The sequence below is a fragment of the Phyllobates terribilis genome, unplaced genomic scaffold, assembly GCF_046119375.1.
Source record: "Phyllobates terribilis strain yellow unplaced genomic scaffold, ASM4611937v1 Scaffold_1__5_contigs__length_1240528914, whole genome shotgun sequence".
In the NCBI taxonomy this organism is placed as follows: domain Eukaryota; kingdom Metazoa; phylum Chordata; class Amphibia; order Anura; family Dendrobatidae; genus Phyllobates; species Phyllobates terribilis.
The window spans coordinates 909,838,766-909,866,127 of NW_027362761.1; the positions used below are offsets into that span (position 1 = coordinate 909,838,766).

The 27,362-nt window shown below is 49.1% G+C and overlaps 1 protein-coding gene across 1 annotated transcript; it reads right to left on the minus strand.

Moving 5' to 3' along the window:
- LOC141171934 (uncharacterized) lies at positions 1-27,160 on the minus strand. The gene is made up of 5 exons (XM_073655634.1): positions 26,845-27,160; positions 4,995-5,144; positions 2,109-2,237; positions 1,309-1,446; positions 1-531 (listed from the first exon to the last, which is right to left on the minus strand). Exons 1-5 carry the CDS (start codon positions 26,845-26,847, stop codon positions 442-444), a joined length of 510 nt encoding a protein of 169 aa, XP_073511735.1. The 5' UTR covers positions 26,848-27,160; the 3' UTR covers positions 1-441.
- Between the last annotated feature and the right edge of the window lie 202 nt (positions 27,161-27,362).

The following is a 27,362-nucleotide window of genomic DNA, read 5'->3' on the forward strand; positions in this document are numbered from 1 at the left end:
TTTACAAAAAATAAGTTTATTACAAAATATTTAAGTCCATCTACTACAATGAACATTAAACACACACAAAGCTAATGGTGAAGAATAAACCACCAGCCATTCATCCAATACAAAGCAATAAACAGGTGGTAAGACACAATGAGAAAGAGAATAACTGGCCTATGCCCAATGGAAAGGGAATAATAGATGGAAATGCTTCATTGCTCGCACATCACTGTGCCGATGCCATAACACAGCTCGTTGTATAGAGGTTGTATAGCCATGCTCTGAATAATGGCACATATCCAAGGATCCGTATAAAGGCTTGAACAGAACAGAACAATACATAGCGCTAGGAAATAAACAAGTCCTAATACAATTTGTAGAACAGGTCATTCCAAATAGCTTTTTTTGGTCTTCCTTCCTGTAGATCATCAGTGTTAGCAGCTTTCCACAATCAACTTAGTAAAGGCTCGTCTTCCTCATGATCCTAAGAAATTCCTGTTCATTGATTTCCCCATCTCCATCACGATCGGCTTCATCAATCATTTCCTAAAACAAGATTGGGTCATTTTTAATAACAGACACGAGGCGTCCGCGTCTTGCAGCTAGGCGGTATACAGCAAACCGACAACAAATATAAACTACCAGTGAGATGATGACGACAACATTTCATTGGGCCAGATTTAAAAATAATAATTATATTATAATATACATATTTATGAACAAAAATATGGAACGCTAAAAATATTGAGGGATCATAGTAAAAAGAACAAACACCAATTATATTTTTTGTTACAATAAAATAATGTTGAAAGCAGCCCTAGTTGCAAATTTACATGACCCCATATTAACATAATATAGAGAATAAAGGAAATAAATGGCAAGTGAGCCAAAATTGAAGAAAAAATTCAATTGTCTTTTAAGGCAATCATATAATAATAATATTATTATTATTATTATTATTATTATTATTATTATTATTAATATATATTATAATATAGAGAGAGACACGCACACACACACACTTTTTTTTCTTGGCGCCATGTTCATTCTTAGGCCTGTAAAATTTTCATTTTGCGTTTAATGGAGCTTTGTGGGGCCATAGTTTTTTCAGTCCAACCTAATGTTTTAATTATACCATTTTGGGGTGGATACAACATTTAGATCACTTCTTATTGCATTTTTTTCAGTTGTCCTTTTCCAGACGATAGTTCTGGAGACTATGACAATCAGGGATATGAGGCAAATGCCTCGTTCTACAGATTTCTGCAAAAGAAATAAAATTGATAGTCTTTAGATATCCTTCATTAGGGTGCCATAACATACCTGTAATTCTTCATCTGTGAGATTTTCACCCAATTCTTTGGCAACCCTTTTTAGGTTTTTAAAAGAGATCTTTCCTGTGCCATCATCATCAAATAACCGGAAAGCTTTCATAATTTCTTCTTTAGAGTCCTTCTCACTCTAGTTGTAAAAGTAAATCAATGCAAAGTTTCAGAAAGAAGTTGTGCAGAAATTTTTACATAAAATATAACACTGGGGCAGATTTTCTAAAACTGTCCAAATTTTTAGACTAGACAGTCTACAAATGTACCAGATTTATCATAGCGCTCACACTGGGCAATATATATGGTGCGTTTACACACTGTCTAGTCTAAGTTTACACCATTTGTTGGCCGACTTAGTGCACTAAAATGTCGGCTTAAGATGCAACATTTATTTTTTATTTATTTATTTTACTCGCTTATATAGCGCCATTCATTCCACAGCGTTTTACAGACATTATCATTGCTGTCCTCATTGGGGCTCACAATCTACATTCCCTATGAGTATGTCTTTGGAGTGTGGGAGGAAACCGGAGAACCTAAAAGAAACCCAGGCAAACACAGGGAGAACATACAAACTCCTTGCAGATGTTGTCCTTGGTGGGATTTGAACCCAGGATCCCAGCGCTGCAAGGATGCAGTGCTAACCACTGAGCCACCCTCCTGCCCTAAAATCTGTGCCATGTAATGCCCTTTATCAAACAAAGCGTAAAAAGTTCTTAACCCTGTGGTGCAAGGCATGGAAAGTGGGCCAGAATTGTAGTGCAGCTTAGTAAATCTTCCCCAAGTTCTCCCACTTACCATCTTATGTGTCATTAGAGATAAGAAATCCTCAAAGTCAATGGTGCCAGAACCGTCTTTATCAATATCGGCTATCATTTTTTTCATTTCTTCTTTCTTTGGCTCAAAGCCTAAGGCACGCATGGCCACCTACATGAAGACAAATTAGAATCAGGAAAGAAAGTGGTACATTAGCAGCTAAATCAATTTGCATCAGGGAATACATGTCTGTGCATGGCATAAATTATTCCTTTCTACAATACGGATCTTCAGAATCAAGAGCAGGATTAGGAGCTGAAAAGTGCTCTGCCAAGAAGGAAGCGCCGAGTCCCTGCTATTATATCAACACATTAGGATTTCAATGGATTACAGGGGTTCTCCTATATAGAAGACATTCTTTTTTAAAAGGATTTAATACACAAAATAAAAAATGGTGGCATACTCACAGTACCCCCGTGGATCCAGTGTCAGCTCCTAAAGTGATGCCTGTTCCTTTTCAGAATTCAGAGGATTCTTGCAGCCTGTGATCGGCTGCAGTGGTCAAGTGATGAGAATAGCTCATCGTCAGACTAATATCCGATGATTTGCTCATCTAGTCACAGGACTGATGCAGCCAGTCACAAGCTGCAGTGGTCTTCTGACTTCCAAAAGGAGTAAGCATCACTTCTGGACCCGTCGCAGACCGTAAACATGTGTCTTAAAAAGAAAAATTCTACGTCGGTCAGTCTCATTAACCCTTCTCCCTCCAAGGGTCCAATCAGGAGGCTCTAAAGCATCCGATTCATCATTTGTGCTTTTTTTAGTTAAATTCTTCACATCCGCTTCATCAAATTTTTTTTATATTAAATGAAAAACATGCTCTTTATTTTTGCAACATTTTGGTGAAAAAAGTCACATGTTCCATTAAAATGTTTCAAGGTCTCTTGCAAAATTCGAGACATACACAAAAGTCACTGGGGCGGTGGGGGTGGAATTGGAGTATATTTGCACAAAAATTTAGCAACTTTTGATTGATTAATCATCCGAAAACATCTGGAAACCACAAAAAATAAAAATAAATAAACAAAAACTAACACAGTAGGGCAAAAAAGGGCAAATGAAATAATAAATTGGGCCTTTAGGTTTGTTTAAAGTTAAAAAAAAAAAAAACAACGCATAATTCATATTCATTATATGTCCGTTTAGTACCTCAGATCTCAAAATGGGAAAAAAATAGTTTTTACATTTTGATTGATTATCCATTTGTCTCCAACATCTTTGACCCCATCAGTACTACAGAAAAAGTCTAGGAGAAACTGAGGCTTTAGTTGGCAGCAGGAGGCAGCTTCTAGCAGCAGAACCTTTTCCATCATTAAAAGGATATGTGCATTGAAAACATTCTTTACAACAATTGAAAAAAAAATTTAACATTATTTTATTTACTTCTTTTTTTTTTTTTAAATCTTTTTTTATAATGGTATGAAAAATGAAAAAGTTTTGATATTTTCCACTTTTAAACACCAGGGGGAGCAGCTGGTGAAATTTGCCAGGAAAACCTAGTGCACTGCAGGCTCGCACTACAACTGCGGTAAATGTGGGCGGGATTTGCTCATGTGTGATGTCACTCCTCCCCTCCCCTTCTGGACATTTGCAAAAATAAATAAACATGCAATGAATAAATAATTCCTCCATATATTTATTTATTTGGGGAAGTGGGTGTGGGTTATTTACAGAGTTCATTCTATGATAAAAATGACCTGCCATCATAGTTCTCCAGGTCAGCATGATTACGGGGATACCAAACTTGCATTTTTTTTTATTATTATTATTATTTGACATAGAGGGAAAAAGTCAGACGTTTACAAAAAAAATATATGTATTATTAATTTGTGGCACCATTTTCTGAGATCTGTACTGTTTTTATTGCTCCCCCTTGATGGAGACATGGGAGGGGCTTTTTTTGCTTTGATACCATTTTAGGCTATTTTTTGGAGGGATGAGTACCTACCCTTACAATGTATTGAGAAGGAAATGAAGGCTCTGCAGACTAACATTGTTAAGGAGACTTCCGGTTCTCACACACCGAAGTGTCATGCGGCTGGTCAGATTCACTGTCATGAAACTGAGAAGAGCGGAGCAGCACTGGGAACCAGGTAACTATGTACAATGCTACACAGAATTAACAAAAAGACAAACAAACAGGAGTGCTTCTTTAATTGGGCAGAAGGCGGGTGACTTGCATTTTATTTTTATTTTTGCAAATGTAGCAGTAAAGCCTCATTCAGACTTCTGTGATGTAAGGAAGTCTGAATGAGGCTTTACACTGACTTGGCAGAGCTGTCAGTGTGCAGAACATGCAGCGGCAGGGAGCACAGGTCGGGCAGCCTGACAAGATACTACTAATGCTAGGCTACCAAGCTGTTCTCACTGCTCCAAGAAGTCGCCACCACAGTCTTGCTCAGAGCGGGGCTGTGCGGTAACATCTTTCGAGAACAGCTGGGTAGCCTGCTATTAGTAGTACAGTGTCAGGCTGCCCGACCTGTGCTCATCAGCGCTGCCCTGGTGCCCATCTCACTGCTCGCCGCTGAACATAGAGTGACTGCAGACTTTTAGGGCAATTGAAGAGGAACCCCAAAATGTACTGCAGAAAAGTGGTGTGTACATAACCTTAGGATTTTCCTCATAAAAACTTTAAGGGTTATTTCGGTCTCTACGTTTCATGGACGAGAAGGGAATAACTGCTTCTAGGTCCGAGCCACCAAATGCGGTGTTACAAAAACAGCCGTTTGCGCTTGTGCTCAGACAGGAACTGTGTGCGTCTGAGCGATCGGACCACTGGTATGCAGGGAATTTACAGGTCTACAAAATATAAAATAATTGTATTAAAGTTTAGTTACAATGTACAGAATATTCTGTCTCAGGACCCACCTTCAGTTCCTTTACATCAATAGTACCAGCCCCATCTGTGTCAAACAAATCAAATGCCTCGCGGATCTCTTGTTTTTGTTCTTCTGTTAATTCCGGTTTCGCTCCATTCTTCTTACGTTGGGCAAGGCCAGGTTTTCTCATTACTGATGCCTATTAATATACAAATGATGAGGTTTTTTTTATTTGAATATTATAGGCCAAAGTATACAGTACCCAGGTGAGTACAAAGAAATCAAAGGGTCCCATGGCAAAAGTCCTAACTCCCAGCTCGCTCCCCTTCAACACACCTGAAAAAAAAAAAAAAAAAAAAAAAAAATTATATTATATTATATATATATATATATATATATATATATATATATATATATATATATATATATATATATATATATATATATATATATATATATATATATATATATATATATCCACACACATATATTATATATATATATATATATATATATATATATATATATATATATATATATAATATATGTGTGTGGATATATATATATATATATATATATATATATATATATATATATATATATATATATATATATATATATATATATATATATATATATATATATATATATATAAAAAATCGGCAGGGTCACAAAGTAGCATATCTCACAACTTTGCAGCCCTTACAAAGTCAGATATCCCCACAGTGAATTCCTACACAGTACGCAGAGTATGATGACCCTACAGTACCCCCCTACCTCTGCAAAGTACAATACCCCCATAGTGACCCCAACACAATATGATAGCACGACACAGCCCTCCACAGTATTGTAGACCTCCATGCAGTACAGTGGTCTCCACACAGTATGTTAGACACCACACAACCCTTCACATTGTATAATAGCTCCATCTTCCATCATTGCTTTCATCCTAGATGCCAATAAAGTTGAAAGTGGGATGCAGGGCAGGAGGGCCTAACGCCTGTGTTGGCACCAGGCCCCACAACTCACAGGCCCCATAGCGACCGCGTGGTCGGCCATATATAGCAATATGCCTCTGACAGTAGCGGTCAAAAATTTGGACACACATGTTCATAAAATGTTTTTTCTTGTTTTTATTAGATTGTGCAGTGTAGATTCAGTCTGAAGGCAGCCCCTGATTATCCCCCTTTTTTACTCTGATGACAGCTTTTCACCACCTTGGGATTCTCTCAAGCAGCTTCATCAGGTAGTCACCTGGAATGGCTTCCGGTGAACACGTTATACTTCATCAACAGTCGTGGACTCACTGACCTTAAAGTGTTTGCAACTATCAGGTGTGTTTTTAGAGGCAATGTTGGTTCACAGTTCCATACAATGCTGATCTCTAGTCCACACCTGTTCTAAGCCGGAATGTAGAAAAATCCAATGAGAAACAGTCCATCCTCACTTTAAGACATGATGGTAAATTAATATGGAAAATTGTGGGATTCTTGAAGGTATCCTCCAGTGCGATCATGAAAACAATTGATCACTATAATAAAACTGGCTCTTATGCGGACCTTCCCATGAGAGAAAGACCAAGAATTACCTCTGCTCCAGAAGAAGAGCTCATCAGAGTAACCAGCTTCAGAGACCGAAAACTGACAGCACCTCAGATAACACAACCCTCAAATATTGCACAGACATCAAGTAGCAAACACATCAACTGTCCGAAGGAGACCAAGAAGCAGGCCTTTATAGTAAAATTGTTGCAATGAAGCCACTACCGAGGACTACAAACAAGAAGAGACTTCATGGACCAGATATTAGATCAGTGCATATCTGTACTTTGGTCTGACAAGTCAGAATTTACCAAAACGCTATGACTTTGTGATACGCAGAAAAGGTGAGCAAAGGGTTCTACATATGTGGGGCCCACCGTGAAGCATGGAAGGGGAGGTGTGATGGTGCTTTGCTGGGCGCACTTACCTAGCATGGCTACCATAGCATTCTGCAACAACATGCCATCCCATCTGGGTTGCACTTAGTGGTACCATTAATTCTGTTGCAACAGGAAAATTACCCAAAACACGTCTCCAACCTATATAAGGGCTATGTGACAAGGAGTTATAGGGGTGGAGGTCTGCTTCAGATGACATGGCCTCCACAATCATCTGCCCTCAAGCAAATAGATGGCATTTCACAATATACACTGAATGAAAATAATCCTGCTCCTGGACACGGATAGAATTCAGCTTAAATCACAGGTTGTGGAAAAACATGAAAGATGGTACAGGACAGGTAGTCCTGTAAAGGCGTACAGCTCCAACGCTGAAGATGTCTGAACGTGAACCCTTCATACATGGGAGCTATTCAAGAAACTACACACAGATTATTACAAAAGCAGAATGCCACAGACACGCCATGGGTCCCCGAAGTACAGCACTAACAGCATGCATTTACGGCTAAGCATTTCATAGAGGTCTCATTACCGTCAGGCTAGTCTGCAGGCTGAATGCAGGATATGTTGGCCGTATTGGTGGCACAAACAAACGTGGAGGGTTGGAGGTAGGAGTCAGAGATGATGAGGATCCCATACTGATTACCAGTCGCCTTGAGTGACTATCATAAGCTGCCTCACATTGTGCTTGCTCCCACGTCCCCTGGGGACTGTATACTCATGGTAACATCAATCATTGCGCTGGTACAAGGCATCACCACCACCAATTACAGCATAGTCTGTGCACTATACACAAATAGCAAATGTCCAACAATAGGAATTACAGGAGCCCAGAAAATAACAATGTAACATAATGGTAAATACGTGTATGCCAACTTCATTGTGAAGTCCAACATAATCATATACACACCAAGAAGGAAAAATCATGGAGTTATGAAAATTACGGGATGGATAGACATGTTAGTGTTATGTAAATGATGCAAAAAGTGGAAACTGAATTTTCAAAACATCTTGATTAATTCAATATTGAATATGAAATCCCCGCACTTACACACCTTGGTTGCTATCAATGAGGTTATTAATGGTTGTATGAGCAATGTTCTGCCACGCTGAATGCACTTGGCAGTGCAAATCATCAAGATCCAATGCTGGCAGCTCCCTTTGCAATTGCCGACCAATGACATTTCAGGTGTGCTCAATGGGAGACAAGTCCGGAGATGCGGTAGGTCGTGGTAGCACGTTTATGTGACACCCCAGGGGTCTGGTTGCCACAGTGATAGAGATATTATGTCTGAGAGCAGGTGGGAGGTCCTTTGGTCAGGGATCCTGTGCATGCCACACCTCCTGCCCAGTCTTGGGAGGGGAAGAACTTCCCCTGTATAAACCCGGGGCTGAGGCAGGGTGAGTCAGACAAGGAGAGTGGAGAAGAGAAGCAGCATAGGAAACAGCAGAGTTACAAGGAGTCAGGGGCTGGCAGCTACAGAGCTCGCCCTGACTAAGAAGATTCTTTACCGGACCCGGAGTCCGAGGCTGTGGGGACTAACTCCTACCCAGCAGCAGAATCCGACAGGCAGGGGATTTCAGGTCCTCTGGCCCAGAAGCCCGAAGGCACGGTCACACGCGTGGGACCAGCACCGCCATCGTGGAGCGGAAGCCATTAGAAGGCCCCGAGTCACCGGCCATACGGGTGAGCACCACACGGTACACTCAGGGACGTGGGCTACTTACATCAGCTTCTAGCAAGGTAGCCAGAAGAGTACAGTCAGTTTGGGAGGCCTACAACTACGCCTGGCCAGGGGAGATCCCATCTGCTCAAAGACTGACCAGGCCCCGTTTGCTAGCAAGTACTCCGGTAGGGTCTATCGTTGTTACCAGTAAAGACCCTGAACTACACCGTACCGTCTCTGAGTGGTTCCTGCTACCCCCATCATCCACGTCGGCTGCCCTGAGGCCATACCCCTCCCGTTGGGGGTTATACTATCACGCTGCACAATCCTACCACCGGCCTCAGCGGTCTGCCCTGCAGCAGCAGCTCCCTGGCTGCACTCAACGGGTGGCGTAGTCATCAACTATTTACTACTAATAGACAGCCGTCTAGTTTGACTCCCTGGGCACGGACCGGGTCACCGCCACGAGACTACAACCCTCCACTGATCCGGCTCCGGGTAGGCTCCCGCGTGCGCAACGCAGCGCGACACAGGCCCAGGGGCGCGTCAACTTTTGGCGTAGTCGGCAGGATCTCGTGCCCGCAACCACCGGGTACTGCGTGCCTGAAAAGCAAAGACTGTTCAAACTTACCAGTGGTGAAGATTCCCGCTATCCGTGGAGGTTTCCCGCCATCCGGCGCCATCTTCTACCTTCTTCCCGCCATCCGCGAAGTTTTCCCGCCATCCGGCGCCATCTTCGACCTTCTTCCCGCCATCCGTGGAGTTTTCCCGCCATTGGACGCCATCTTGAGGACGCCGCGCGGGAAGAAGAGGGGCGTGGACTCCGAAAGCGCGCGAGAACTGAAGCCCCGCCTCACGTCCGGACGTTGCGTAAGGTCCTGGAAGGAGCCCAGCAGACGCCGACGTCACAGGAGCGCGACGGAAGGTCCTCAACCCTGACGATCCACTGCGGAGCCGCAGCCTACGGAAGAGGATCATCGCAAGGTAGGCCACGGTCCACTAGGGGGGAGGAAGATGTCGGATACGGAGGAGAGCTTCACTGCCTCAACCCCCGCCAGCGCTACCGCTGCTGCAGTTATGCCCTTCACCATGCCCTATATCCCGGGAGCAGCTTGGCTACCCCAGTACTCAGGGGAGTCACATACCCTGCATGACTTTAGAGAAAAGCTGGATAGCCTCTTCCAGGTGTACCCCCTCACAGAAGAGCAAAAAGTGAGCATCCTGGTGGCCCAACTAACAGGGGCAGCCAAAAGGGAAGTAAAATCCTGGCCACCTGGGAGGAAGACTGTCGCAGGGATACTAACCCGGTTGAAGGACACCTTTGATACCCGCACCTCAGCCGAGATTAAGCTTAGATTCTACGGGTGCAAGCAGCGAGCGCATGAGAGTATAAGGGACTATGCACTAAACCTACAAGAGGCCCTGAGGGCCATAAAGCAGACCGACCCTGATGGGGTGGGAAACGAGGACAGGCTGTTGACTGAACAATTTATAGAGGGTTTATATTGCAATGCCCACCGAACCCAGTTGCGGGCAATGGCCTTACAGGATCCCCATCTGGACTTTGCACAGTTCAAGGACAGAGCCATCCGGGTGCTCCGAGAACCGGCACCAGGTGGCGTTGTGACCCACAGACGCCCCACTACCACTTACTACCAGGAGGCGGCGCCCTTGTCAGCAGGGCCTGTGGGAGCTGATGCGCAGGCTTTGGACAATGACCCGGCTCCAGACCTACACCATCAGGTCCAAGAGCTAGCTAAGAGCGTTGCTGCGCTAACCCGAACTGTGCAGTCTTTACAGGTTTCCACCCCAGGGAAGATCCAGCTGGCATCCGGACCGGAGGACATCCCGTGGCGTCGACCAAGGAGGACCCCACCGGCCAGAGGAAGACCCAGTGACCGATACAGTGAGGACGGACGACCCATCTGCCGCCGCTGCAATCAACCCGGACATATGGCAAGGTACTGTTCTTTAAACGGGCACAACCTGGGGTAGAGGGCCAACCCCCAGGAAAAAGATCACCAGGCCCATCGAACTGGCGCGACAGATATGTGGGAGGACGTCCAGTCTTGCCTGTGGTACTGGATGGCATTCCCATGAGTGCCCTACTGGACACCGGGTCACAGGTCACCACCATCCCGTACGTGCTCTTCAAGCAGTACTGGAATGACTCGGATATTACCCGCTACCCCGACGACGACTTGAGTATCATCGCCAGCAATGGTCAGCCCGTGCCACAGATCGGATTTAAAGAGGTGACCATCAAAATTGGTAGAGTCGAACTGGCCGCACAGGGACTGATCATTGTAGATATTGATAAACATGAGAGTCACCCAAAAATAACTCTAGGAACTAATGTAATTGAAAATTGTCTTGCAGAGGTGATTTTCCTTTTACAGCAGGTTGCCAAGAATGCCAGCTCCGGCGAGCAGCGGGTGCTCCAGAAAGAGATCCGGGCACTGATGCAACGGCAACAAGTGGAACTCTCCGGCGGTGAGATTGGTAGCGTAAGAATGTGTGACCCTTTTCCTATTGCCATGCCCCCAAAAAGTGAAATGATGATTTGGTGCCGGGCAGCTATTGGTCTGAGAGGTATAGATTACCAGGCAATGGTAGAACCAGTTTACTCAGACAGTAGGCCCACCATTTTGACAGCAAGGGGGTCGTCAATGTACGCCATGGGAGGGTGCCCGTTCGCATAATAAATATCGGGGAGAGGGAAGTGTACCTGCCCCGGTATGCTACGCTAGCCAAATTATATATCACTAATCAAAATTCTATACAATCTGTGGAACCCTTGCCTCCATCTCACCCGGAGGAAGGTAACGGCTCTAAGAAAGACATGGAGGACTGGTGTCAGCAACTACATTTGGGTACTGACTCCACTCCCTCACATCAGAAACAAGGAGTCTATCGGGTGGTTCAAGAGTATGAGAGAGTGTTTAGTAAACACCCGTTAGACTTCGGGCGAGTCAAGGGGGTAGAACATCGCATCCCCACGGGAGATCATCCTCCCATAAAAGAGAGGTATCGACCCGTACCCCCTGCACATTACCAACACGCCAAGGGGATGCTTAGAGACATGAAGGAGGCTGGGGTAATCCGGGATAGTTGTAGCCCCTGGGCAGCCCCATTAGTTTTAGTCAAAAAGAAAGACAACACCATGAGGATGTGTGTAGATTACCGGAAAATCAACCGTATCACACACAAGGATGCGTACCCCTTACCAAGGATAGAGGAGTCATTGGCTGCTTTAAGATCTGCTAACTTCTTCTCTACCTTGGATCTCACTAGCGGGTACTGGCAGGTTCTTGTAGCAGAGGCGGACCGGGAGAAGACCGCATTCACCACCCCGATGGGACTTAGCGAGTTCACCTGCATGCCGTTCGGACTCTGCAACGCACCAGGAACCTTCCAACGCCTAATGGAGTGTTGTCTGGGCCACAGAAACTTCGAGACGGTCCTATTGTACCTGGACGATGTCATCGTATATTCCAAGACGTATGAGGACCACCTGAAACACCTGGCGGAAGTGTTCGAGGCTCTGGCGAGTTACGGCCTAAAGGTGAAACCCTCCAAGTGTCACCTCCTGAAACCAAAGGTGCAGTACCTGGGACACGTGGTGAGCGCTGACGGAGTGGCTCCCGACCCCGATAAGATCACCGCAATTAAGGGATGGCCAAGCCCCTCCAGCGTAAAAGAAGTGCGGCAGTTCCTCGGGTTGGTAGGCTACTACCGAAGGTTTATTCCCGGTTTCACCAAAAAGGCAGCACCTATGCAGGACCTCCTGATAGGCCAGTCCCGGAAGGCCAAGAACCAGAAGCCGCCCTTCAAATGGGAAGAGCTGGAAGAAGAGTCCTTCCGCCAGCTGAAGATGGCCCTCACGGGGGACGAAATCCTGGCGTACCCGGATTATAGCCAGCCCTTTATCCTCTACACCGACGCCAGTAACATCGGGCTAGGAGCCGTACTGTCCCAGATCCAGCAGGGGAAGGAACGAGTAATCGCCTACGCCAGCCGAAAACTGCGACCCACCGAAAGGAACCCCGAGAATTACAGCTCATTTAAGTTAGAGTTCCTGGCCGTAGTATGGGCAATCACTGAGCGCTTTAAGCATTACCTCGCTTCTTCCCGGTTCACCGTGTACACGGATAACAACCCGCTGACACACTTGGACACGGCAAGACTCGGTGCCCTGGAGCAGAGGTGGATGGCCCGTCTGTCCAACTACGAGTTCACAATTAAATACCGGGCAGGACGCTCCAATACCAACGCGGACGCCCTGTCCAGGATGCCCAACCTGCCGGACGGAGGAGAAGATCCGGAGGGACTGGAAGAAGTTGAACTCCCTGCGTTCCACCGTCATGGGACTATTCAGTATTCCCACCGGGTAAGGAGTAAGCAGGCTGCTACGTTGAACCCCTTACCCCACTACAACTGGGCGGAAACGCAAGACAGCGACCCTGCCGTCCGACTGGTGAAGGAGATGCTGACTCGGCCGGAGGCTCGCCTTGAACCAGACGCTCCGGAGGAAGCCAAACAACTATGGGCAGAGAAGAGTCGACTGTTCCTTTACAAAGGGAAGTTGTGCCGCAGAATGGTTAACTACCGGACGCATGAATTACTCTGGCAAGTAGTGGTGCCACGAAGAGACGCAGCCATGGTGATGGAGGCATACCACGACGGAGCTGGACACTTTGGGTGGAAAAAGCTGGAGTTCCTGCTGCGCGAGCGGTTCCACTGGGTAGGCATGAGGGGAACCATCGAGAAGTGGTGCAGAGATTGTGGCCCGTGCAACCTGAGAAGGAAGGACCGAGCCAGCCAGAAGACTCCCCTGCAGTCCATCGTCACCCGGCAACCGTTGGAACTGGTAGCCTTGGATCATGTAAAACTGACCCCAAGCAGAAGTGGCTACGTCTACGCGTTAACCATCGTGGATCATTACTCCCGGTTCTTGGTTGTCGTCCCCGTCAAGGACTTAACGGCTCAAACAGCAGCTAGAGCCTTCCAGCAGCACTTCTGCCGTCCACACGGGTACCCGGACCAAGTGCTGACGGACCAGGGACCTGCCTTTGAAGCGGAGGTCTTTCAGGAATTCTGCAATCTGTATGGCTGCCGGAAGATAAGGACGACACCCTACCATCCGCAGACTAATGGACTTTGTGAAAAAATGAACCAGGTGGTAATGGATCTTCTAAAAACGTTGCCCCTGGAAGAACGCAGTCTGTGGCCTGAAAAGTTGCCCGATCTGGTGGACCTATACAACCACATCCCGGTAGGTTCCACCAACTGTACCCCGGCTTACCTAATGAGGGCAAGACCTGGTAAGTTACCTGTTGACCTGGAAATGGGAGTCCTGACCCCCGAGGACACTTCACCAGAAACAGACTGGGACACAGAGAGGCAGCAGCAGTACCGGAGAGTACAGGAGAGCGTGGAGCGAAGTCTCTGTCAGGCTAGGGAAAGACAAGAGAAAACTTACAACCAGTATGCTCCCGCTGTTCCCCTGGTACCCGGAGAGCAGGTCTTGAAGAGGAAGAGACGGCTCCACAAGTTGGACGACCAGTGGGAGAAGGACCCGTACACCGTACTGCCCTCAAGCCACGAGAACCCGAAGGTCTGTACCATCAGTAAAGACGGAGGGGAAACCACAGCCATTGTATCCCGGGACCACCTGAAGAAGTGTCCCGAACAACTGAGGAACCCTGAAGAGGAACAAGAAGACCATCGACCCGTGGAAGAAAGGGAAGATATGGTTAGTACCGTGCTCGGGGACTTTCCTCAGTCTTGGACTCAAGTCAATGGTGCAGTTGTGGTACCCGTACTCACCTTCCTCCAACCATCATCCCAAGAACCTACGGAGCAACGGGTACAGCTGGAAGAACAGCCGGTCCAGGAGGCAGAAGACTCCACACAAGCAGAACAGGAGAATCAACCCTCTGCTTATAGTGAGCCTGCCGTACCCCTAGTGAGACAAAGAGCCGGTAGACAGCTGCCCAGTTTACCCTTGACAGCTCCTACACCCTGTAGTTCAGGGCCAGACAGTCAGCTCCGTAGGTCCACTCGGGCCACTAGAGGCCAGTTACCTGCACGCTGGAGAATTTAAAGTGTATAAATTGTTTTATTTATGTTTTTCTGTGTCTTGTTGCTTGTGTATAATTTTGTGTTTCTAGTTATTTTTAGGAAACCTTGGTGGATTTACCGGGAATCCTTGTATATAGTTGGAGCGTAACCCAGGATGGACTAGAGACTGTTAAGGACTCGGGGTAGGACAGACCCCTACCTGGTTACGTCTCCCTGTGTTGGTGAAATGGACACCTTTGCTTTTCTTCAAAGACTGCATCCGGTTGCGGACACGCCGTAACCATCTTATGTGTTTTTCTTATAGTATTGTTATTGTTATACTTTGTTATGTTTTTCTAAATGTGTTTAGTCCCGGAGTACTAAATTTCACTAGGGGGGAATGTGACACCCCAGGGGTCTGGTTGCCACAGTGATAGAGATATTATGTCTGAGAGCAGGTGGGAGGTCCTTTGGTCAGGGATCCTGTGCATGCCACACCTCCTGCCCAGTCTTGGGAGGGGAAGAACTTCCCCTGTATAAACCCGGGGCTGAGGCAGGGTGAGTCAGACAAGGAGAGTGGAGAAGAGAAGCAGCATAGGAAACAGCAGAGTTACAAGGAGTCAGGGGCTGGCAGCTACAGAGCTCGCCCTGACTAAGAAGATTCTTTACCGGACCCGGAGTCCGAGGCTGTGGGGACTAACTCCTACCCAGCAGCAGAATCCGACAGGCAGGGGATTTCAGGTCCTCTGGCCCAGAAGCCCGAAGGCACGGTCACACGCGTGGGACCAGCACCGCCATCGTGGAGTGGAAGCCATTAGAAGGCCCCGAGTCACCGGCCATACGGGTGAGCACCACACGGTACACTCAGGGACGTGGGCTACTTACATCAGCTTCTAGCAAGGTAGCCAGAAGAGTACAGTCAGTTTGGGAGGCCTACAACTACGCCTGGCCAGGGGAGATCCCATCTGCTCAAAGACTGACCAGGCCCCGTTTGCTAGCAAGTACTCCGGTAGGGTCTATCGTTGTTACCAGTAAAGACCCTGAACTACACCGTACCGTCTCTGAGTGGTTCCTGCTACCCCCATCATCCACGTCGGCTGCCCTGAGGCCATAGCCCTCCCGTTGGGGGTTATACTATCACGCTGCACAATCCTACCACCGGCCTCAGCGGTCTGCCCTGCAGCAGCAGCTCCCTGGCTGCACTCAACGGGTGGCGTAGTCATCAACTATTTACTACTAATAGACAGCCGTCTAGTTTGACTCCCTGGGCACGGACCGGGTCACCGCCACGAGACTACAACCCTCCACTGATCCGGCTCCGGGTAGGCTCCCGCGTGCGCAACGCAGCGCGACACAGGCCCAGGGGCGCGTCATTTATACCACACAGGCTGCTGGACAATATATAGCAAGAATCTGCGTGTCCACCACCCCCTTCACCAGGAGGTGCCTATATATGCCTACAGATACAGCCAGGGATGGGATTCATACATTTATTCAATTTCGTGCAAATTGGTTGTTGAAAGCACATGCCCCGATCCAATTCTCTTTGACAGTCAGTGAGGAGACCGCTTGCTTTCTCTACGGTGTCTCCTTTGTGAATAGGCAGAATGCCTGCGGTTGAGCAGCAAAGATTCAGAGTACAGAGCTGTCAGAAAGACGACGAGGTGACGACGTTTCCGGCAGAGCGACGCATACTTACAGCATCACATGACTGCATCCTCAATCTGACAGCTGTGAACTCTGCTTCTCCCCTGAGGTACATTGGTAGAGAATGGAGCTGCTCCTATGAGGGGTGATGTCTCCGCAAGGAGCGGAGCCTCTCACATTACAGTGCAGAGCACATAAAAAGAAGAAATAGCAGTGCAGGTTTATGTAGGTAACGAAGAGAAGTAATGTACTGAAGGCCGGGGCTGTAAATAGAAGAGAGGAGTAATGAGCTGCAGAATGGGGCTGAATATTAAAGAGTAGAGGGATGTACTGTAGGATGGAACCGTATATACAGAGGATGAGTGTACTGTAGGATGGGACCGTATATACAGAGGATGAGAGGAGGAATGTACTGTAGGATGGGACTGTATATACAGAGGATGAGAGGAGGAATGTACTGTAGGATGGGACTGTATATACAGAGGATGAGAGGAGGAATGTACTGTAGGATGGGACTGTATATACAGAGGGTGAGAGGAGGAATGTACTGTATATACAGAGGATGAGAGGAGGAATGTACTGTAGGATGGGACTGTATATACAGAGGATGAAAGGAGGAATGTACTGTAGGATGGTGTAGTGCCGGCGTCCCTGCCCTCTGCTAGGCAGGGACGCTGCTCCCCTCACCGCTCTGCTCCGTGCCCGGCATCTTCCCCCCGCTCTGCTGTCAGCGCGCGCTCCGTCCCGGCGTCCTCCTCCTGCTCTGCTCTCAGCGCGCGCTCCTTCCCGGCCCCTGTGCTTAGGGCGCGCGCGCGCGCGCTCCCCTCCTCTTAAAGGGGCCGCGCGCGCCGCCCTAAAGAGTCCCCGGCCAATGGCCGGAGGACTTCATCATATATAAGGCACCTCCTCCAAAATGGAGGTGCCCGAGCAATGTTGTTTGCACCTGTGTCTCACCTGTGCTTCAGCCCTCAGGTCCCGTTGCCAGTTACCTGCCAGTTTCCTGCCAGTTTCCTGCTAGTTACCTGCTAGTTACCTGCTTGTTTCCTGCCTGAATACTTGTTACCTGTCTGCCAGCCTGAGGTCCGACGGTCTGCCTTACTACTCCTGTCAGTCTGTCTAAAGGACCAGCCTGCCCGCTCACCTGGGAGCGCATATCAGCTACCTGCCTGCTTGCCTGAGGTCCGACGGTCTGCCTTACTACTCCGGTCAGTCTGTCTATGGACCAGCTTGCCCGCTCACCTGGGAGCGCTTCTCCGTTATCTGCCTGCTTGCCAGCCCGGAGGCTCCGTTGTCACGTGCTGTGACCACCAGCTATCTCAGAGACTCTTGCCCGCTCACCTGGGAGCGCATCTCCGTTACCTGCCTGCTTGCCAGCCCGGAGGTCCCGTTGTCACGTGCGGTGACCACCAGCTATTCCAGAGACTCTTGCCCGCTCACCTGGGAGCGCTTCTCCGTTACCTACCTGCCTGCCAGCCCGGAGGCTCCGCTGTCACGTGCCGTGACCACCTGCTATTCCAGAGACTCTCGCTTGCTCACCTGGGAGCACACATCTACCATCTGCCTGCTAGCCTACCCGGAGGCTCTGCCATCACAGGTCGTACCTACCCCTTACCCAGAGACTGCCCTGATCACTTGCCGTAACTCCCTGTCCGTTCACCCAGAGACTGCCACCCGCTCCCTTACAAGGGCCGCCCCCTTGTATAGTAGCTCAGAGGTTCCGCCTCCCGGACCCGTTACAGTTTGCTCGGGCCATGGAACCCGGTGGCACCCAAGCTCCCTCGCTCTCGGACCTCTGTCTTGAACTGTCCCGTCAGAGGTCCCAACAGGAGACCATCCTGGGTCACCTGCGGAATGTTAATACTCGCCTGAACACTCTGTCTGATCCACCAACAACCTCCGCCAGTACCATGGTATCCTTTTCCGGACCCCGGCTCTCTGCACCTCCTCGCTTCGGAGGCGACTCCGTCCTGGCTCGGGGCTTCATAAATCAGTGCACCCTGCATTTTGAACTATTATCCCACCAGTTTAACTCCGACCGAGCCAAAATTGCCTTTATCATGTCCCATCTCACCGGGGAGGCCCTGGCCTGGCTAAATCCTCTATGGGAGAGAGGAGATCCCCTGGTGTCCGACTTGCCTGCCTTTCTCATGGCTTTCCGGAAAGCCTTCGACGAACCCGGACGGAGGACCTCATCCGCATCTTCTCTGCTTCGCCTCCGTCAGGGAAGCCTCACCGTGGGCCAATATGCCATACGATTCCGTACCCTTGCCTCGGAGCTGGCCTGGGATAACGAAGCCCTGGTATCCGTCTTTTGGGAGGGTCTGTCCGGCCGTATTAAAGATGAACTTGCTGGTCGGGACATTCCTACCACTCTCGATGATCTAATAACCCTTGCCACCCGGATTGACCTACGGTTCCAGGAGCGTGCCAAAGAGGTCACCCGTGAGAGAAGGATTCCACGTCTAGCTCCTACTTTCCAGGAACCCGTCATTCCTTCCGTTTCTCCACAGGTACACTCTCCTGAGCCTATGCAGGTCGACCAGACCAAGATGGTCAAATCCCGTCAGGATTTCCGCCGTGCCGAGGGGAGCTGCTTCTACTGTGGCAGTAAGGAGCATCTGATCCGTGCCTGCCCGGAGAGGTCGGGAGAACGCCTGTATCTAGGTTCACTCAGAGGGGTCGATCTAGACAAAAATAAATCCTCTCCATCCCTGCTGTTGTCAGTCTCAATCATCTGCGGGGAGAATCGTTATTCCGAACTAGCCCAACTTGACTCTGGAGCAGCCGGAAATCTTATTTCACAGTCCCTGGTGGAGAAATTCCGCATCCCCACCAAACCTCTGGCTGTACCCTTGTCTGTTGTTGCCGTGGATGGGGGCCTCTTACCTCGCCCCATCCAATTCATCACCGAATCCATTACTCTGCAGGTGGGAATGCTGCATTCAGAGAGTATCTCCTTTCACGTTCTGCCTGGTCTCCCTCACGCCCTCTTGCTAGGTCTGCCTTGGCTCCAGAGACATGCACCCGTGCTTGACTGGCAAACCGGAGAAGTCCTTCACTGGGGACAGGCCTGTCATAAAACCTGCCTGGTTCCCGTCCATTCCGTCCGTCCCTCTCCTATCCCAGCTAATCTACCTGGACTTCCGATTCCTTATTGGTCTAGTGCTGATGTCTTTGTTAAGGAGGAGGCAGAGACATCACCACCTCATAGACCATGTGACTGCCCCATCGATCCCGCCAGAGTAATGCAGGTGGCTCCCGTGAGTCTAAATTGTCTCCCTCCTGGTAAGACGTTCGTATCGGTACCTGATCGGGAGAGAATCCTACACTGGGGTCATTCGTCTAAACTAGCTGACCACGCCGGTCGGAAAAAGACCCTCCAGCTTATTACCCGACACTACTGGTGGCCTAACCTGCACAAGGATGTTATGGACTTTGTTTCTGCCTGTGTGTCCTGCGCCCGCAACAAAGTTCCGAGACACCTGTCGGCCGGCCGCCTTCTTCCTCTGCCAGTACCTGCTGCCCTCTGGCAGCATATAGCGATGGACTTCATTACTGATCTGCCCGTCTCTGCCGGTTGTACGGTCATTTGGGTGGTCGCTGACCGCTTCTCCAAGATGGCTCACTTCATTCCACTGCCAGGTCTTCCGTCTGCACCCGAGCTGGCTAAAGACTTTATCCGCCACATCTTCCGTCTTCATGGCCTGCCCCGTCACATCGTGTCGGATCGTGGGGTACAGTTCACTTCCCGTTTCTGGAGAGCCACTTGTAAATTGCTGGACGTCACCCTGGACTTCTCCTCCGCTTACCACCCACAGTCTAATGGTCAAGTGGAGCGGATCAATCAGAACCTGACCAGTTACCTTCGGCACTTCGTTAATGCCCACCATTCTGACTGGGTGGATCTCCTGCCATGGGCCGAATTCTCGTACAACAATCACGAGAGCGAGTCTTCCTCCAAATCCCCGTTTTTTGTAGTCTACGGTCAGCATCCTCGGATCCCGTTTCCCGTCTCCACCTCGGCGGACAATCCGGCTGCGGAATCTCTTGTTAACAAATTTTCCTCCATATGGGAGAGTACCCGGTCCGCACTCCTTCTGTCATCCGAGCGTATGAAAAGACACGCTGACAAAAAACGTCTGGACCCTCCTCAATTCCGCCCTGGGGATAAAGTCTGGCTCTCGTCCAAATATGTCCGGCTCAAGATCCCTTCCTATAAGTTAGGGCCTCGGTTCATCGGCCCACTGGAGGTCATCAGTCAGATCAATCCGGTGGCCTATAAATTGAAACTCCCGGCCAACTTACGGATCCCTAACTCCTTCCATGTGTCTCTCCTCAAACCTGTGGTGCTTAACTCTTTTTCCAAGTCTACAGGTACGCCTCCTGCTCCGGTTTCTGCTGAGGACGAGTTTGAGGTAGAGAACATTCTTGCCACCAAAAGGGTAAGAGGAAAGACCTTTTTTCTGGTAGATTGGAAGGGGTTTGGTCCTGAGGAGAGAACGTGGGAGCCCCGGGAGAACATCCATGCCCCTCTCATCCTTGCTAAATTTCTGTCTGGCCTAAAAAAGGGGGGGCCTAAAGGGGGGGGTACTGTAGTGCCGGCGTCCCTGCCCTCTGCTAGGCAGGGACGCTGCTCCCCTCACCGCTCTGCTCCGTGCCCGGCATCTTCCCCCCGCTCTGCTGTCAGCGCGCGCTCCGTCCCGGCGTCCTCCTCCTGCTCTGCTCTCAGCGCGCGCTCCTTCCCGGCCCCTGTGCTTAGGGCGCGCGCGCGCGCGCTCCCCTCCTCTTAAAGGGGCCGCGCGCGCCGCCCTAAAGAGTCCCCGGCCAATGGCCGGAGGACTTCATCATATATAAGGCACCTCCTCCAAAATGGAGGTGCCCGAGCAATGTTGTTTGCACCTGTGTCTCACCTGTGCTTCAGCCCTCAGGTCCCGTTGCCAGTTACCTGCCAGTTTCCTGCCAGTTTCCTGCTAGTTACCTGCTTGTTTCCTGCCTGAATACTTGTTACCTGTCTGCCAGCCTGAGGTCCGACGGTCTGCCTTACTACTCCTGTCAGTCTGTCTAAAGGACCAGCCTGCCCGCTCACCTGGGAGCGCATATCAGCTACCTGCCTGCTTGCCTGAGGTCCGACGGTCTGCCTTACTACTCCGGTCAGTCTGTCTATGGACCAGCTTGCCCGCTCACCTGGGAGCGCTTCTCCGTTATCTGCCTGCTTGCCAGCCCGGAGGCTCCGTTGTCACGTGCTGTGACCACCAGCTATCTCAGAGACTCTTGCCCGCTCACCTGGGAGCGCATCTCCGTTACCTGCCTGCTTGCCAGCCCGGAGGTCCCGTTGTCACGTGCGGTGACCACCAGCTATTCCAGAGACTCTTGCCCGCTCACCTGGGAGCGCTTCTCCGTTACCTACCTGCCTGCCAGCCCGGAGGCTCCGCTGTCACGTGCCGTGACCACCTGCTATTCCAGAGACTCTCGCTTGCTCACCTGGGAGCACACATCTACCATCTGCCTGCTAGCCTACCCGGAGGCTCTGCCATCACAGGTCGTACCTACCCCTTACCCAGAGACTGCCCTGATCACTTGCCGTAACTCCCTGTCCGTTCACCCAGAGACTGCCACCCGCTCCCTTACAAGGGCCGCCCCCTTGTATAGTAGCTCAGAGGTTCCGCCTCCCGGACCCGTTACAGATGGGACTATATACAGAGGATGAGAGGAGGAATGTACTGTAGGATGGGACTGTATATACAGAGGATGAGAGGAGGAATGTACTGTAGGATGGGACTGTATATACAGAGGATGAGAGGAGTGATGTACTGTATATACAGAGGATGAGGAGTGATGTACAGTATATACAGAGGATGAGAGGAGTGCTGTACGCTAGGATGGGACTGTACATACAGAGTATGAGAGGAGGGATGTACTGTTAATACAGAGGATGAGAGGATGGATGTACTGTAGGATGGGACTGTATATACAGAGGATGAATGTACTGTAGGATGGGACCGTATATACAGAGGATGAGAGGAGGGATGTACTGTTAATACCGAGGATGAGAGGATGGATGTACTGTAGGATGGGACTGTATATACAGAGGATGGGAGAAGGAATGTACTGTAGGATGGGACTGTATATACAGAGGATGGGAGGAGGAATGTATTGTAGGATGAGACTGTATATACAGAGGATGAGAGGAGGAATGTACTGTAGGATGGGACTGTATGTACAGAGGATGAGAGGAGTGATGTACTGTATATACAGAGGATGAGGAGTGATGTACAGTATATACAGAGGATGAGAGGAGTGCTGTACGCTAGGATGGGACTGTACATACAGAGTATGAGAGGAGGGATGTACTGTTAATACAGAGGATGAGAGGATGGATGTACTGTAGGATGAGACTGTATATACAGAGGATGAATGTACTGTAGGATGGGACCGTATATACAGAGGATGAGAGGAAGGATGTACTGTTAATACCGAGGATGAGAGGATGGATGTACTGTAGGATGGGACTGTATATACAGAGGATGGGAGGAGGAATGTACTGTAGGATGGGACTGTATATACAGAGGATGAGAGGAGGAATGTACTGTAGGATGGGACTGTATATACAGAGGATGAGAGGAGTGATGTACTGTATATACAGAGGATGAGGAGTGATGTACAGTATATACAGAGGATGAGAGGAGTGCTGTACGCTAGGATGGGACTGTACATACAGAGTATGAGAGGAGGGATGTACTGTTAATACAGAGGATGAGAGGATGGATGTACTGTAGGATGGGACTGTATATACAGAGGATGAGAGGAGGAATGTACTGTAGGATGGGACTGTATATACAGAGGGTGAGAGGAGGAATGTACTGTAGGATGGGACTGTATATACAGGGTGAGAGGAGGAATGTACTGTAGGATAGGACTGTATATTCAGAGGATGAGAGGAGGAATGTACTGTAGGATGGGACTGTATATACAGAGGATGAGAGGAGTGATGTACTGTATATACAGAGGATGAGAGGAGTGATGTATGGTAGGATGGGACTGTATATACAGAGGATGAGAGGAGGGATGTACTGTAGGATGGGACCGTATATACAGAGGATGAATGTACTGTAGGATGGGACCGTATATACAGAGGATGAGAGGAGGGATGTACTGTTAATACCGAGGATGAGAGGATGGATGTACTGTAGGATGGGACTTTATATACAGAGGATGGGAGAAGGAATGTACTGTAGGATGGGACTGTATATACAGAGGATGGGAGGAGGAATGTATTGTAGGATGGGACTGTATATACAGAGGATGAGAGGAGGAATGTACTGTAGGATGGGACTGTATATACAGGGTGAGAGGAGGAATGTACTGTAGGATGGGACTGTATATACAGAGGATGAGAGGAGGAATGTACTGTAGGATGGGACTGTATATACAGAGGGTGAGAGGAGGAATGTACTGTAGGATGGGACTGTATATACAGGGTGAGAGGAGGAATGTACTGTAGGATGGGACTGTATATTCAGAGGATGAGAGGAGGAATGTACTGTAGGATGGGACTGTATATACAGAGGATGAGAGGAGTGATGTACTGTATATACAGAGGATGAGAGGAGTGATGTATGGTAGGATGGGACTGTATATACAGAGGATGAGAGGAGGGATGTACTGTAGGATGGGACCGTATATACAGAGGATGAATGTACTGTAGGATGGGACCGTATATACAGAGGATGAGAGGAGGGATGTACTGTTAATACCGAGGATGGGAGGAGGAATGTACTGTAGGATGGGACTGTACATACAAAGGATGAGAGGAGGAATGTACTGTAGGATGGGACTGTATATACAGAGGATGAGAGGAGGAATGTACTGTAGGATGGGACTGTATATACAGAGGATGAGAGGAGGAATGTACTGTAGGATGGGACTGTATATACAGAGGATGAGAGGAGTGATGTACTGTATATACAGAGGATGAGAGGAGTGATGTATGGTAGGATGGGACTGTATATACAGAGGATGAGAGGAGGGATGTACTGTAGGATGGGACCGTATATACAGAGGATGAATGTACTGTAGGATGGGACCGTATATACAGAGGATGAGAGGAGGGATGTACTGTTAATACCGAGGATGGGAGGAGGAATGTACTGTAGGATGGGACTGTATATACAGAGGATGAGAGGAGTGATGTACTGTATATACAGCGGATGAGAGGAGTGATGTACGGTAAGATGGGACTGTATATACAGAGGAGGAGAGGAGGGATGTACTGTAGGATGGGACTGTATATACAGAGGATGAGAGGAGGAATGTACTGTAGGATGGGACTGTATATACAGAGGATGAGAGGAGTGATGTACTGTATATACAGAGGATGAGAGGAGTGATGTATGGTAGGATGGGACTGTATATACAGAGGATGAGAGGAGGGATGTACTGTAGGATGGGACCGTATATACAGAGGATGAATGTACTGTAGGATGGGACCGTATATACAGAGGATGAGAGGAGGGATGTACTGTTAATACCGAGGATGGGAGGAGGAATGTACTGTAGGATGGGACTGTATATACAGAGGATGAGAGGAGTGATGTACTGTATATACAGCGGATGAGAGGAGTGATGTACGGTAAGATGGGACTGTATATACAGAGGAGGAGAGGAGGGATGTACTGTAGGATGGGACTGTATATACAGAGGATGAGAGGAGGGATGTACTGTAGGATGGGACCGTATATACAGAGGATGAATGTACTGTAGGATGGGACGGTATATACAGAGCATGAGAGGAGTGATGTACTGTAGGATGGAACTTTATGTACCTGAAAGGAGTGACATACTGCAGGCTGGGGCTGAATGTAGAGAAGTGATACACAGGGCTGTGTAGAAGGGGATGAAAAGTGTGATGTACTGCAAGAGGGCACTGCCTATACAGAGGACGAGTTAAGTGACAAACTACAGGATGCAGCTGTAAATAGGAGGCTGAGAAGAGTGATAGATGATTTATGACGTGCAGCATTATGCCGTACGTCCCCGGTATATACACGAGGTGCAGCATTATGCTATACGTCCCCGGTATATACACGAGGTGCAGCATTATGCCGTACGTCCCCGGTATATACACGAGGTGCAGCATTATGCCGTACGTCCCCGGTATATACACGAGGAGCAGCATTATCCTGTACGCCCCCGGTATATACACAACGTGCAGCATTATCCTGGACGTTCCCGGTATATACACAACGTGCAGCATTATCCTGGACGTTCCCGGTATATACACAACGTGCAGCATTATCCTGGACGTCCCCGGTATATACACAACTTGAAGCATTATCCTGGACGTTCCCGGTATATACACAACGTGCAGCATTATCCTGGACGTTCCCGGTATATACACAACGTGCAGCATTATCCTGGACGTTCCCGGTATATACGAGGTGCAGCATTATCCTGGACGTCCCCGGTATATACACAACTTGCAGCATTATCCTGGACGTCCCCGGTATATACACGAGGTGCAGCATTATCCTGGACGTTCCCGGTATATACACGAGGTGCAGCATTATCCTGGACGTTCCCGGTATATACACGAGGTGCAGCATTATCCTGGACGTTCCCGGTATATACACGAGGTGCAGCATTATCCTGGACGTCCCCGGTATATACACGAGGTGCAGCATTATCCTGGACGTCCTCGGTATATACACGAGGTGCAGCATTATCCTGGACGTCCTCGGTATATACACGAGGTGCAGCATTATCCTGGACGTCCTCGGTATATACACGAGGTGCAGCATTATCCTGGACGTCCTCGGTATATACACGAGGTGCAGCATTATCCTGGACGTCCTCGGTATATACACGAGGTGCAGCATTATCCTGGACGTCCTCGGTATATACACGAGGTGCAGCATTATCCTGGACGTCCTCGGTATATACACGAGGTGCAGCATTATCCTGGACGTCCTCGGTATATACACGAGGTGCAGCATTATCCTGGACGTCCTCGGTATATACACGAGGTGCAGCATTATCCTGGACGTCCTCGGTATATACACGAGGTGCAGCATTATCCTGGACGTCCTCGGTATATACACGAGGTGCAGCATTATCCTGGACGTCCTCGGTATATACACGAGGTGCAGCATTATCCTGGACGTCCCCGGAATATACACGAGGTGCAGCATTATCCTGGACATCCCCGGTATATACACGAGGTGCAGCATTATCCTGGACATCCCCGGTATATACATGCTCCTGCTATATACCTAGGCCTAGGGACCAGGTGGATCTGCCGGGGGGCCCCTGAGCAGGTGTGTGCCCCCCACCCCGCTATGAGCACAATACATTAGATTAACTCTTTACAGTCCCATTGATCATTCCCACCAGCTTATTACAAGCAGCAGTACGTCTGTGACTGAGGGAGATGTAATGCTTGCACGGATCTGATCAATGGCCCAGAGTCAGGGATACTGGTGGTCTCATGGCAGCCCACCCGACACTGGCCCTACATAGCACGGTACATGATGCGCCCCATGCCGCACATTCCGCCGTTACAGCTGTATGGCGCCTGCAGCACTTACCATCTCCCGGCGGCGGCGCTGTACTCTCCGGGCAGCAGACTGAGGCTCCGTCCTCCTCGCAGCGCGTCTGTTACTGGGTAACGGATCTCCAGCACACAGTCTCCCGGGAGCCGCCCTGCCCCTGGGTTTATGGCTGGAAGATCCCGCCTACATGAGTATCAGCGCAGCACAATGCCCGCCATTCCAGCAGAACGTTGATGACACGGACGCTAATTAGAACGTTTCCATGACAACGCCACGCCTGCTTCATTGCGCCGCGGCCGCCATCCAAAACCCCGCCCCTCACCCGCTTCGTCGTTATTATAAGGCGGGGCTACCCTGCCATGGTCATATGTCACTGTGTGCAGGGCTCCTCCAGCGTTGCTATAGACAGTCTGTGCGCATGCGCGATCATAAAAGCTTCGCGTCTCCTTCACCAGGGGTAACGTTACCTACGCACATGCGCAATGAATTTGAGCGCGCAGTAAGATTCTGATTGGACACTTATAGAGCTAGGGCGTGACAAGGACAATCACTTC

Excerpts from the sequence above, each read along its gene's own strand:
- LOC141171934 (XM_073655634.1), bottom strand. Across the intron at positions 1,447-2,108 it reads CTCTAATGACACATAAGATG|AGTGAGAAGGACTCTAAAGA; the intron begins GTAAGTGGGAGA and ends TTTTACAACTAG. Across the intron at positions 532-1,308 it reads TCACAGATGAAGAATTACAG|GAAATGATTGATGAAGCCGA; the intron begins GTATGTTATGGC and ends ATCTTGTTTTAG.